Source organism: Dendrobates tinctorius, unplaced genomic scaffold (assembly GCF_039654945.1).
Source record: "Dendrobates tinctorius isolate UK_male_01 unplaced genomic scaffold, ASM3965494v1 ptg000103l, whole genome shotgun sequence".
Lineage (NCBI taxonomy): Eukaryota > Metazoa > Chordata > Amphibia > Anura > Dendrobatidae > Dendrobates > Dendrobates tinctorius.
The window spans coordinates 8,816,070-8,830,997 of NW_027361771.1; the positions used below are offsets into that span (position 1 = coordinate 8,816,070).

The 14,928-nt window shown below is 44.8% G+C and overlaps 1 protein-coding gene across 1 annotated transcript in view; it reads left to right on the plus strand.

Annotated features, from left to right (window-relative positions):
* Positions 1–14,928, plus strand: part of ACSF2 (acyl-CoA synthetase family member 2) — a 168,672-nt gene that overhangs the window by 125,106 nt on the left and 28,638 nt on the right. The window contains exon 10 of the mRNA XM_073588044.1: positions 5,185–5,261. Coding sequence (XP_073444145.1) covers positions 5,185–5,261 — 77 coding nt within the window. The remainder of the gene's footprint in view (positions 1–5,184; positions 5,262–14,928) is intronic.

A 14,928-nucleotide genomic window follows, 5' to 3' on the forward strand; every position in this document is an offset into this window, starting at 1 on the left:
ACACCGAGCCCGACAGGACTCCCCCCAGCGCAGAATATTGCCATTACGCCAATCCTAGGTGGGTTCGTGAAGCCGCAACCAGGGAAGACCGAGAAGGATAGGATGAGAGATACCAGCTAGAACATAGAACATAATTCTCTGTGCAGGGCCCCAATCTGCAGCTCAATCTCATGCGTAACTAATGTAACGGTCTCTTGCAAAGGGTTACTGTCCACAGATGCAAGGACCTGCGGATTCTCAAGAGTCTTCACGGGGACAGAAAATTTGGTGACTACATCGAGCCTAATAAAATTTCCGGCGGCGCCTGAGTCCACGTAAGCCGCCAAAGAGACCCGCTTATCACCAACATGCAGGAGTACAGACAAAGAAAGGGGTTGAGAGGTATCATGCACACCTAGGGAGGCCTCGCTTACCTGACCTAGGCGGAGAAGTTTTCCAGACAGGTTCGGAGCAAATGGGACCCACTGCCGCAATAGAAACAGAGGCCATGAGAACTTCTCTCCTTGCGACGCTGTTCGGAGAGCATCAGGCGATCCACTTGCATGGGCTCGGGTGCGGAAGCAGAAGTGAGAGCCCTGGGTTGAGGACTGGGTGGTCTGCGAGCTAGTGGCCCTGGGCGCGCAAGCCGTCTCTCACGAGCTCGCTCCTGGAACCGGAGATCGATTCGAGTAGCCAGAGAGATTAGATCCTCAAAGGCAGTGGGGGTGTCGCGACCGGCGAGCTCGTTTATACGACCCGAAAGGCCCCGCCAAAAGGCCCCCACCAACGCTTCGTTATACCAGCCCAAGTCGGACCACAGAGTCCGAAATTGGATGGCGTATTGGCCCACAGTTTGAGAACCCTGGCACAGACTGAACAGGGACTCGGTAGTAGAGGCTAAGCGGCCTGGCTTGTCGAATACCCAATGAAAGGTATCCAAAAAAAACAACAAGTGGGTAACCAGCGGATCATCGCACTCCCAGAGAGGGTTCACCCATGCCAAAGCATCCCCTGCAAGATGGGAGATTATGAAGGCCACCTTGGACCGGTCCGTGGGGTATTGCTGGGGCAAAAGTTCAAAATGGAGGCAACATTGGTTCTGGAAACCCCGGCATAGTTTTGCGTCACCGTTATACCGGGGTGGTTTGGCCAATCGCGGTAGAGGTTGAGGACCAGCGGCTGGAGGAGTAGCCGACACTGCTGCCTGTAGCGAAAGTAAACGTCCATCCACCGAGGCCTTGTAGCTGAGGATATGATTCTGAGTGTCACGCTGCTGCGCCAGCTCCTGTTGTAGGCCAGCCAGCTGAGCAGCGTTACCCGGGTCAGAGGATTGGAGAGCGGAGAGCCGCGCGTCCATAGATTTCATAAAGGACATTATGATTATGATTCTCCCGTAAAAAAAACTAACTCTTTCTGAGTAGCTGTGACTCCAGCGGGGTCCATGGCCTGTTTATCTGTTACGGTTGTGCTATGATGGGAAAGGATACTGAAACAACCCGGAAGTGGACCCTCTGGGTCACGGCTCCAGAGCCCCCGCGGACGAGTGGACCAGGTGGAGCCACCCCCTTTACAGGGAGTGTTAGGGGCAGGCCCACAGGGGATGGAACAGTGACAGCCGGAGCCAAAGGGGCGACTGGGGTAGGTAACAGGGAGACAGAGGTAGAGAGTCTGGGCAGTAGCAGGACTGGAAGTTGCGGAGACAATGGAGCGAGGGAGACGTAGAGACCAGGGGAAGACGGAGGCTGTAAGAGAGAGAGAGATATGTAGTAACAGCGCGGACAGTACCTTCAGAGTGGACAGACAAGGAGACCCACAGACAAGAGGTACAAAGAGGCTACCAGAGATGGTGGTATGGAGGGAGACACAGGAGCAGGGCCAGAGACTAGGACACAGAGCAAGCAAGAGAAGGAGCACATGAAAGCTGCCAGAGGTAGCGCAGACAGTAAACAAGGTAGCTGAGAGGGGCCTCCAGGAAGAGTGAACGCTGGCCGAGAGGACAGCGTCACCGCACCGGATAAACAGGCGTCTTACCTGGGAAGACGCCGAGAAGAAATAGACGGTGGGAGCGCCGCCATATTGGGGGCGGGGCCAACCGCATCACAGATCCCAGGAGTCAGAGCACCGGGTGGACGCAGGCGCACTGAGCCGACGCCGGGGACACCGAACGTCAGGAGCAGGAGCGCGCCGTGGAGCGGGGACACGCCGGGATCGCGCAGGTAATTAACGGCGCCGGCAGGGAGGCGTGACACCCATTTACATGCACACTCAGTTTTGCCAAACATGCTTGTGTTTTCTGCCAGATACCTCTGGTGGTAGCCTATCTGAAAACGATTAGTCATTGTAACACACTAGATGGTTGGCCATTCCCACAGTATCTGACTGGTCTGGCAGATTTTTATCTAATGTGTATGGAGGCCTTGAGGCATATAACACATGTGCATTTTAATAACCGTTCATTGATAAAATTCCCAATTATTTATTTGGAGGGTATTCAATCCGGTCCAGAGATTCACATTTGTTGCTTTTGGAGTGCTCCATGTGAAATCTCTGCTTACAGTCTTCTCTGGGGGCATGCATTTTCATCCCTTCCTTTTAAATGCTACCAATCAAAGCTCAGCAGCTGATTTAGTAGTTTCAGGTGCTGTCGAGTTGTGTTTGGCAGCATCTGAAAAAAAAGGGATGAAAGCGTACGACTACAGAGAAGACTGTGAACAAACACCCAGTTGAATTGAAAAGCAGAGATTTCACATACTGTGCTCCAGAAGAAACAAATTTGAATATCTCTGCAATGCCGTAGCACAGCACAAGACTGAAAAAACAGCAGAATGGGGGTAGCTCCCAGATACTTACAAGATATTTATCTCAGTTTACCTGAGCAAGCGAGAGGTTTACTTTAATCTGAAGCAAAACCTGTCAATCAGGTTTGTTGTTTGTGACCTGTTTTAGTAGAGTATTATTGTACAGTATGGTTGTCAGGTCGGATAGTGCTGCGTCAGGCTATTATGTGATATCTGCTGCTTATGGAGATGTTGGCTCTCATTGTAATCCTGTCCAGGATGATAATGAGACTGCTGAAAAGTTACAGAACAGGAAGTGTTAGTCTAGTGTAATTTCTAGTAACGTGTGAAAATTGCAAGAGTTCTGAAGTTTTTGTTTTCATATAGTGATATGGAATGTTGAGAAAAAAAAATATATAAAAAATAATTTTATATAAAAACCTGATTTAAACAGTTGGTTATTTTTTGATATCACATAACCTTTTAATCTTTATTAAAGGGAATCTGTGAATTAAATTGTGTAGTGATTATCCAAGAATTACTTTATGGTACATTCCCTATTTGGCTGAACCTTCAATCCTGCCAGAACATTGGTCACCAGAAGTTCTTTTATTGCTGTGGCCCCAACATGTCTAACCTTGAGAGGCAAATTCAGCTCTGAGAGATGACGGTCACGAGTCACATTTCATGTAAGCAAAATTTAATCTACTAACATGGGTTTGCCAGGCAAACCACATGTTACTGTTACGCACAAGTAACAAAAAATCAAAAGCATTTTCTACGACTTGCGCATCATATAGGAGGCTGGTAGTTCAGTTTAGGATACCGACTAACAGTAGGTGCCGTACAGATGCCATACTGAGCATGAGACCCACTCGACTGAATTTGGCCTTACCCATACTTGCATCACAGTCTGTGATTCATGGACCGGCCACGAGTTTCCCGACCCACATTCAACAGCCTCTTGGCCTTATATGAGGTTTTCAAGTTCAAGTCAGGAGACCCATGGCCAATGTCTTCAAGGTGAAAATTCAGTCTAAATCAAATTTCAAGAATTTAAGAAAAAAGCAGCCTTTCTTCAGTGCATAAGATGTGTACCATGAGATGTATCTACTATACTCAGCTCCTGGACTAAAGTCTTCTGGAATTTAGGGAAAAATTAGCTACTTTTTTCCTAATCCTGGAAATCAAAATTATTGTATCATCTAAATTGACGTGCATACATTCTAAACTAAGTGTGTGCATGTCATGTTAATTTCGGTGATACACAAACTAGTGATATATGCCATTACATAAAGCATAAAAGCCTACAAATCCCCACACAGGCCTATTGTCACACTAGGGGACCATTGTGGTCTGAGGCATATTATAAGTACCTATAATGAGGAGCGAGCAGGCAACCAGGACGTGGTGGCTTAAGTAGCAGGAACTAGTGGCACAATAATAAATTAGGGAGTGGAGACAGCCACAGGAGAGTAGTCTGTCATCACTAGCAAGGAGGGTGAGTTGTGGAGGAGAGAATTGTGCCTTTACTAGCCAGGATTAGGAGATAGCTGAGAGAAGCATGCCATCACCATCCATGAAGAGAAAGAAGCCTAGAGAAGGTTGACCTCTCCATGGATGATGGAGCTGCAGGTCCGTTAGAACCTTTTCAGACATTTGCTTGTCTGCCGTGGCAGAAAGCTGCGAGTGACCTTTGTCAAATTACTTCTGTCTGAATATACTGGACAGACCATACTAAGATTTTCTGTTACATGGTTGCGTTTCAAGATTTTACAGAACTAGAATTGAAGTCTCAGATGCACGAAAAGCCATCTTGGAATGGTGGATAGGTACCGCTCCACCTTTGTATTCACCCAGTCAAGTCAGTAAGTGGATTGTATAGAATCATTTTGTAGAAAAAATTACGGCAAAGATTTATTACTATACCACCACATGTTAAAGAGACATTAGACCTTGCTTCAGCCTCACAGCTTGGTATTTGGCACAACAAATGGCTTATGGCTTTGCTTTCGTGTGAGTCTTCTTTTCCTCGGCTCACTGTGCGTCCAATATGTTTCCATTTCCTCTGCACCCAGTTCCTTGATTCCCATCCTACTCTGCATTTTGTCCTCTTTATGTAATAGAATGCTAATGTCATTATCAGGAAATGTAACCAGGGCAATGTAATGTAATCTGGAGTGCTCACAGTGGTCTAATCAATCATATTATTTGCTTGGAAATCCATGTAAAAGAAATGTAATAGGCTTTAGATCCTGGATGAACTGCATATTTATGATATTCTTCCACTTCCTTTATGTTGATTGTTTTCAGTCGAAATGAAGCTGTAATAAATCTTCTTTTCCTTTTTAATATGGTTTATTATAAAAAAGAATGAGGTCTACAACAAAGCTAGATTGTGATAAATTGTCATTAATCATAATTGCAGGAGTGATTGCTGGGTCCATTGCCCCTCCGGAGATTGTGAGGAAATTTGCCACCGAGACTGTGATGAAAAATGTTTTGGTGAGTTACCATCTCATATTGCTAATATAAAACTTCCGAATGGCTTACTTTCATACCAGTGTAAATGTATAGTGCACTGCAAGCTGAGAACACGTAAGGTATATGTGGAGCTCTTGACTGGGTTTTCCCAAATTTATATAGACATAATGCACAGCTATATCAAAATGACATTGCTGTGTACATGTTCCATCTTGGATCACTTTGCTTAGCCAATTCAGGGTTTGGAAATCAAGGCTGTGGAGTCGGTAAGCCAAATCTCCGACTCCTCATTTTCCCTGACTCCACAACCCTGCCTCACTACTGAGCATGCACAGAAAGTGCAGCACAGATTCATCTCAACTTTGACTCCACAGCACTCGTCCCTACTGAGCATGCACATAAAGTGCAGCACAGATTCATCTCCACTAAAAGCCCAGATCCTTAGATCAGGAACAGAACAGACATTTTATAGGACATTTCATAACTTTCCCAAATTCTTAGGAAAACATTTACCGCACATCCTGCATTGTACTATTGTACCCAAGTCATTATATATTTTAGGACTCTATCCATTTTATATTGACTCTGATTCCACGAAAATGGACACCGACTCCACAGCCGTGTTGGAAATCCTGAGGAAGTTAAAACAAATGACATGTTCATTCTTCTGGTGGTTTCAGTTGAAAGCCACCCTCTCTACACAATTTTAAGTACAGAGCAAAGAGCCAAAAATTACTGAAATGACGCTTTAGTAAAATGACCACCAGCATTTTCCTGAAGCGTTTTCGCTTTGGAGAACTTTGCAGTACTGCCATTATCTTTAATACGCGGTGTATGCATACCCTTATATTAGTTTATAAAGTGGGTTTCCCCTCAATCATGTAAAATACAGAAATGATGTAAGGTAATACATCCTATATATTCTTCTTCTTGCCCCATGGAATCTGCTCACTTGCATGGTGTCTTGGTGAAATGTGTCCAAACTCTGGCCTTGCTGTGTTTTCCAGGGCATCTGGTACCGTAATTCAGAATATGAAAAAGATCTCATGTAAAGAGTAAAAGTTTGCCATACCTGCTATGGATTCAGGTTATTCTCCATGCTGACTGTCTCCTATTTATATAAAGGAGGCATTACTTACCCCAAGTATCTCGGCTATAAGCCTTTCTGTCTATGTTCTGTAAGGGGCTGACAGGCAGGCCCAGATTGTTAATATGCCTAACCGGGCATTTTCCCGCTGGGCCGCTGTCATGTGGGCCGCTTGCCAGCTGATGCGGCCACTGGCCTGGCTGTTGTTCCTGCCGCCGGCCCTCTGCGGGCACGGTGGTTATAGTTTCTAACCCTCCTGGGATTTTTCAATCCCGCACTGCAGGGAGATAAGCCGCCACGCACATCCCCCCCCCCCTGGCAGCCACTCACAGCCACTCACAGTGTTGCTTGCCTGCTCTCTTCTCTGTACACAGGACCTGCGATGAGGTTACAAGAGGGGAGGAGTCAGGGGTCACATGATCAGGAGCCTTTGTCATACCCCTGATCATGTGACCCCCCTGACCCCGCCCCTCATGTGACCTCATCACAGGTCCTGTGTGCACAGCCCTGCCTCTTGGTGTCTGCCAGACTCTGCTGTGCTGGTTGTCATGGTGCTGGATGAGGTAAGTATGTGTGGGGTCAGGAGAGGTTTACAGGGTAGATGTAGCGAAGCCGCACGTGTACGAGGTGTACAGAGCGGAGCCGCGCGTGTACGAGGTGTATGGAGCAGAGCCATATGTGTATGGGATGTACGAAGCATACAAAGCGGGCTTTTCCCACGGACACAGGAGTACACGGCGGAGCCCCGAGGAGCATTTTAAAACTCACAAATGACGTTCCACCGGAAGTGATATGCTGGAAGCTGACCAGAAATTAGATAATTTCAAGAGGAGATTGTGACGGAACTAGAAATGCTTCAGTTCCATCACCATGTCCTCCGACAGCGCAGACAGCAGGATCACCTTGGAATCGGGGATGCCGGCCATGTGAGCGGATCATGATATGTCCTGCATCGGGAGGCTCAGGTGGGCACTACAATGGGAGCCGGGCTTCTATAGTATCTTTATAGAATCTTTCTTTATTTCTTTCTCTCTTTTTCTTTCTTTCTCTGTTCTTTCTTTCTCATTCTCTGTTCTGTCTTTCCCTCATTTTCTTTCTCTTTCTCTGTTCTTTCTTTCTCTCTAATCTTTCTTTTTTCTTTCTCTCTCTGTTCTTTCTTTCCCCTCTTTCTTTCTCTCTCTGTTCTTTCTTTCTTTTCTTTACTTCTCTCTTTCTCTGTTCTTTCTCTGTCTCTCTCTGTTCTTTCTTTCCCCTCTTTCTTTCTCTCTGTTCTTTCTTCTTTCTCTCTCTGTTCTTTCTTTCTCTCTCGCTCTCCTTTCTTTCTCTGTTTTCTTTTTTCTCTCTCTCTCTCTGTTTTCTCTCTTTCTTAGTGCCAGTCAGTGTGCCCATAATGCCAGCCACTGTGCCCTCAGTACCAGTCAGTGTGATCAGCAGTGCTAAATGGGTGCGGTTGGGTGTGACTAGTTGCAAAATGGATGTGGCCGGGGCGTGGCCTAAAATTTGCAGCTGCACGCGCCGCTGTCTTTCTCCCTCTTTCCCTTCAAAAGTTGGGAGGTATGATAGGGGCGGCTATGACCAGGGGGTCTGGTTGCCCAATGGATAGCAGTTCTGCCAGGAATTCTGTCACTGTACGTACAAAAGGGGACAGAGCTTTGGGAGGAGTACTGTACCTAAAAGCAATAAATAGGACTGAGCTGAAATACTGTGCACAGCTGTGACTACATGTTATATAGTCGTGTTAATCTCCTCTCATTTCTTGTAACCTACAAGTGTACAAAGATATTATATAGTCACCATGTGACTAGTGGGCCTGTGTAACTTCAAATGCCAGCGCTGAATTTTAGTCCCAGTCCGGCCCTGCGGAAAGGTGTCACCGTGCACCACTGGCATGATGTAAATCAGTGGCTGGATACATGCCTGAGTCAGTGCAAGGAATATTGCCAGCAGCCCCATGTCAGCAGGTGTCTGGAATCCTGGGGGGCAGCTGGCGTGTGCAAGCCCTGGAAAAAATGGCTCATATATGTAAGGGGAGGGAGAGATCAGAACCAACTGTCCTTCTAAATATAATATGAGCCAGGACAAATAGGATGTAAAATAATTGTGGTCATTTTCTGAAATGGATTAAATGATCAACTGCGACAATAAATTTAAATTAGTGGTAAATCCTCATTATCACTGTGAACTTGCTTTTTGTGTTCTGCACTATTGGTGCCATGTGCCTACATATTGTCAGTCTTGGGGCTGTTTGCAGTTCTCATTCCCTGCAAACACATTGCAACTGGCGACCCACGATTTAGAAGACGCCATGCCACTCCGACTGTTTTCACATGGAGAACAGAAAACAATCATGCAGGGAACTGCTCCTTAAATTTCCAGTACAGAGTCCACCTGGGACTTCACGTATGCGGATGGCATTATTGCAGGCGCTGTAAGCTGAATGTTATTTCAGGTTCTCGAGACTATATAATCACTGAATCTGGAGAGTAAATCATTATGTGAGAAGCACTACAGGTGTTTGCCCACCACTAAAAATGGTATTACATTGCATAAAATGGACTCTAAAGCCAGACACTTAACTCACCTGGCAGTATCAGAGCAGAATATAATGAAGGAATGTCACATTTGTTAAAAGGCTCAATACAATTGTGCAGATGTCCAGAAGGTGGTGTTCTGGTGCGACCAATATAAATATCATTTCTTAGTACACGAATGATTTAAGGCAATAGCTGAACCGATGCTGACTGTTAGACAGTCTGAGCACATGCGGGGATTGCTTAACAGCCGCGAGACATGCAGCCGCAAGGACTCGAACATAATATACAAGAACACCCAGTATACTTGGATAACACCCGAGCATGTATAATAAGACGTTATCTGAGCATGTTCGCTTAACACTAGTGCTTATGACATGCGAGCCCTACGCCCAATCAACAATGGCATAAACAATGTATAGTCACTGCACACGCTGATTGTACTTAATGTGAAGTAAATTTATTGCTTGACAGTGAGGAAGCGACATCAAACGACGTTTCGGCCACATCGGCCTTTATCACAAAGTCGCCTTTTCAATTGAATGTAGGGTCTGTTTTCACCAAATCGATAGTGTCACTGCTAGGCATAAATGAGTTGATAGCATATTCAAAGTTGCCGCTAAATCCTGTTCCTTGAAGAGGTGGTGGACTGGTAAATATGCCACTGTATTATTGGTGGCTCCGTGGAGTGTGAAGTCTGCACAATGGTGCCAGAGCACTGTCCCTGCCTTTGGATGTATAAGCAATCAAGGGGAAGTGAGCGGCCAGGCGCAGCTCTGACTCCTCCCTCTTGGTTACTTATACATTCCAAAGTGGGGGCAGTGACGCCAGTGCTGACTGGGGCATAGGGCTCGTGTCGCAACAACCTCGTCCGAGCCCCGGGATCGCGAGTGCCGTCACCACTGCAACAGCGCCGACGCAGGAGGTGAGTAAAGATGTCTTTGGTTTAAGAGGATAAACGTTCAGAGTGAGAAGTGGACAAACCCTTGAAATGTTGTGATTTTGTCCAAGACAAAGCCATTTATAGTTAAAAAAGAAATAAAGCACATTAGGGTTTAGGCCTGTTTCACACGTCCGCTTTTCAGATCAGTTGTAATCCGAGAAAATGGCGGAAAACGGATCCGTCGGCGGATTGACAGCAATGTGGGGCACCGGACCGTTGTTTTGACGGGTCCGGCGAAGGTTGAATTTTAAAGGAACGAGAGAGAGAAAGAGAGCGAGAGAGAGACAGAACGGAACGGCATTACTGGGTTAAAAATGATCCCGGAGCAAAGCTTCCGGGCATGCGCACATGAAAATAGCGGTCCGTCAAGAAGAAAAACGTTGCAGTGTCCGTCTCATCCGCCCGGCAGCCAGGAAAATTTTGGCGGATCCGTCAAAAAACGGGGGTGACAGACGACCGTCAGTCAAGATCCAACAATAATGCAAGTCTATGGGGGGGAAGAAAATGGATCCGCCCCTTTTTTGGCGTATTATGAGCGATGCTAAAAAACTGAAGTGTGAGAGAGGCCTTAAATGTAATGTTTTTCTTTTCGTTCAGTTATGTGTATATTCTTTATATTCTTATTTCTCTTTTTTGTTTTTTTTTGTTCATCTTTTTCTCATTAGTGTACACTCTGCCTTGCTACAATTTAAAGGGGTCTGAATACTTTCTGTATCTGCTGTATTTTCTTAGTTTTATACAAACCAGGCTAATATTTAAAGGGACACTGTCAGCAGTTTTTTAGACCTTAAACAATTGTAATCTACGTAAAGAATCTGAAATGTTAATGATGTCCACATCTTTGTTTTATAAAATCTTTCTCCTTTTTCTAGATATCCATAAGCTAATGATTATTCAAATGACCTCACAAGCGCAGGGGCTTGATCTGTCCAGCACTCCCGCCTCCATATTTCACTTCCTGTCAATGACTGACGGGTCTACGTCATGACTTGCTCCTCTGCCACAGATTTTGTGCAGGCACTGTTAATCCCGAGGACTGCGCATGTGCAGATATAGTCCTGCTTTCGCAAGACCATCAGGACCTTACAACACATGGGATGCCACCGGGAATTACAGTGTTGGAGCAAGATCTTGGACGGGGGAGTAGGCCACACATGGTGACCTGTCGGTGATTGACAGGAGGCTGGCCACGGGATGGGAGAGAGGCCGTAGCGCTGTATGTACAGCCCAAGCCCCTGCATTTGCAAGCTCAGTTACATAAACATTCACCAATGGATTTCTAGAAAATGGAGAAACGGATATATAAATCAAAGGTAGGAACGTTTTCAGCTGCTTTATATAAATGATGTTAGTTTATGGTCTAAAAACCCGCTGAGAAGTTTGCTTTTAAAGGCATTGGGCGGTCCACAAGCAGTTTACTTTACAATTGAATGTACAAACCTTCAGGTTACAACATTTCCAACATACATTGGTCTTTCATGGGCTATAACATAAAACCACACTGGACTTAAGATGCCAGAGTTAGGAGTAATCTGTCACACAGGTTATTGGCTGGAGGATTTCTTCAGCCTTCACAGGAATTTCACTTGTAAAAACACTTGTAGTATTGAAGTTCACACAGTAATTGGCCATTTACAGTGTAGTGCGGTATTACATGTCCTCTTTACCAGGAGCAGCTGCTCATTTGGACACAAGTCCTTTTTCTGATACATTGTGTGTATTGTCCAGGACCCTGAAGAAGGTCCTATCCTCATTATAAACAGTGATTTCAGGAGTGATTTTCCAATTTTTGATAAGAACTTGACATCTTGGTGGTTTCAGGAAGAACAGCTTTCCGTAGCGTTACATTGTATATCAACTTATACATAGAATCATAGAATGGTAGAGTTGGAAGGGACCTCCTGGGCCATCTGGTCCAACCCCCTGCTCAAAGCAAGATTCGCTAAATCATCCCAGTCAGATGTCTGTCTAGCCTCTGTTTGAAGACTTCCATTGAAGGAGAACTCACCACTTCTCGTGGCAGCCTGTTCCACTCATTGATCACTCTGTCAAAAAGTTTTTTCTAATATCTAATCTGTGTCTCCTCCCATTCAGTTTCATCCCATTGCTTCTAGTCTTTCTGGTCATCCAGAAAAAAAATGAACATCTTGCACCCCGACAGTTTGTCATAAAATAATAAAATGAGATTTTCTCACCATCTCCAGGTCCAGCCTTGTCTTTCCCGCTGCTCCTGGTGTCCAGTATTGGCTGCGTTGGTGACATGTCAACAATGCAGCAACCAGGTAAGGAGCTCAGCGGCTCTGCCCATGTATGTGGAATGCCCTGCTCAAAGCCGCTGAGCTCACTGTTTGGCTGCAGCCAGTAGTGTATTTACATGACTCAAGTGCTGCAGAATATATATATATATATATATATATATATATATATATATATATATATATATCTGTACCCATTGAGGCTGGGACCAAGATTTTCTGAGAGGAAAAAGCCTCTTAAATATTGTGATTTGAGGGACCACTTGTATTGCTTCAACTTACTACACACTGCAACATTGAAATTGCTACACCATGAAGGAAAAGTCTTAGAATTATGGAAAACTCAGGATGTATAGATATTTTAATATTATGCAAATGATGAAAAAAATGGAAGCAACATTTTCAAAACATCTCTATTTATTCAGTATTGAGTATGAGCACCATGAGCAGAAATTTACAGACTTGCCTGTCTTTGCTACTATCAGTGAGGTAATTAATGGTTGAAGAAAGGTCTGCTGCATTTAATGCACTTGGGCACACAAATCGTCAAGATCCGCTTCTAGCAGCTCCCTTAGCAATTGCTGACCAATGAATTCCCAGAGATGCTTGATGGGAGCCAAGTCTTTAGATTCTGCAGGTCATGATAGCACGTTGAGGCCATGTAGGCTGCTGACAATAGTGCGAACAAGATGCAGCCCCAGAATTGTGGTGTCGAAATGTGGCTCCTGGGACAATTTGAAGAAATGGTCAAATTACTGGTTGCACAACCAGGTCTGTGTAATGCAGAGCTGTTAGCGTGGTTCAAATGAAGACTTCAAGAGATCGGCTTCTGAACATTATGCCACCTTACATGATAATCCTGGTAGTAGGACCAGTGTGCCCAAAACTGTACGCAAACAAAAATGGGCCTCTGTGCAAGAACAACATATTGGCCCTGTGCAGTTTTACAGCTCATCATAATGCAGAATTCCACCTGTTTTGAAGGTATAAGTGGGCCCCCTTACATCTTGGCCCCCTGAGGCGTTGCACAGGTTGCACCAATGGTATGTCTGCCCCTGAGAGTGACATTACCTAGTGAAGGCCTCTCTGTGGTGTTGCCAACCTGGTTTCATCCGATTGGAAGAATGGCACATAATGATCACTACTGTCGTCTGACAGCTGAAATTGGAAATCACATAACAAGCCTAAGGCCGGGGTCACACTGGCGAATAAAACGGACGAATGCAATGCGATAAAAAATCGCATTGCATTCGAACCCATGTTATTCTATGGGGCAGCTCCCATCATGCGATTTTTTTTATCGCATCCGATCCTCTGACCGAGACAATCGCAGCATGCTGCGATTGTCACCGATTTTCGGATCGAACTCGACAATGCATGTCTATGGGGGCGAGAAAAAATGGGAGTAAAAACGGTCTCCGTTCCAGACTAGCCCGTAAGGTACCTTTACTTTCAAAGCGTCATGTCAAGGCTCGTCTACAGTTTGCTCATGATCACTTGGAGGACTCTGAGACAGACTGGTTCAAGGTTCTCTGGTCTGATGAGACCAAGATCGAGATCTTTGGTGCCAACCACACACGTGACGTTTGGAGACTGGATGGCACTGCATACGACCCCAAGAATACCATCCCTACAGTCAAGCATGGTGGTGGCAGCATCATGCTGTGGGGCTGTTTCTCAGCCAAGGGGCCTGGCCATCTGGTCCGCATCCAAGGGAAGATGGATAGCACGGCCTACCTGGAGATTTTGGCCAAGAACCTCCGCTCCTCCATCAAGGATCTTAAGATGGGTCGTCATTTCATCTTTCAACAAGACAACGACCCAAAGCACACAGCCAAGAAAACCAAGGCCTGGTTCAAGAGGCAAAAAATCAAGGTGTTGGAGTGGCCTAGTCAGTCTCCTGACCTTAACCCAATTGAAAACTTGAGGAAGGAGCTCAAGATTAAAGTCCACATGAGACACCCAAAGAATCTAGATAACTTGGAGAAGATCTGCATGGAGGAGTGGGCCAAGATAACTCCAGAGACCTGTGCCGGCCTGATCAAGTCTTATAAAAGACGATTATTAGCTGTAATTGCAAACAAGGGTTATTCCACAAAATATTAAACCTAGGGGTTGAATAATAATTGACCCACACTTGTATGTTTAAAATTTATTAAAATTTAACTGAGCAACATAACTTTTTGGTTTGTAAGATTTATGCATCTGTTAATAAATCCTGCTCTTGTGTGAAGTTTGAAGGCTCTAACTTATTTGCATCTTATCAAACCTGCTAAATCTGCAGGGGGTTGAATACTACTTGTAGGCACTGTATATTTCTAATTCATACAGTTCTTAATTGCAGAATAGCCGCTGACACATTAGCCGGCTTTTGTATAACATTCTCCTGCCCGACATGAAATGACACATGGTTTACATATAGTTAACCATTTCATGTTTTTTATTTTATGTCTCTCACTATTATATGAGGGCTTGTGGGTTAAATTTTGGGCTTGTAGGGGTTCATTTAAGGGGTTAATTCGTTGTATTAAATTACGGGGACCCTGCAGCCTCAGTGACGTCAGCGGGAGTCTCCGCAATTTAATACAATGAATTAACCCCTTAAATGAACCCCTACAAGCCCAAAATTTAACCCACAAGCCCTCATATAATTAATAGTGAGAGACATAAAATAAAAAACATGAAATGAAATGGTTAACTATATGTAAACCATGTGTCATTTCATGTCGGGCAGGAACATAATTATACAAAAGCCGGCTAATGTGTCAGCGGCTATTCTGCAATTAAGAACTATATGAACTAGAAATATATATATTAATGTGTCTCTATAACATGTATAAAATATATATATATATATATATATATATATATA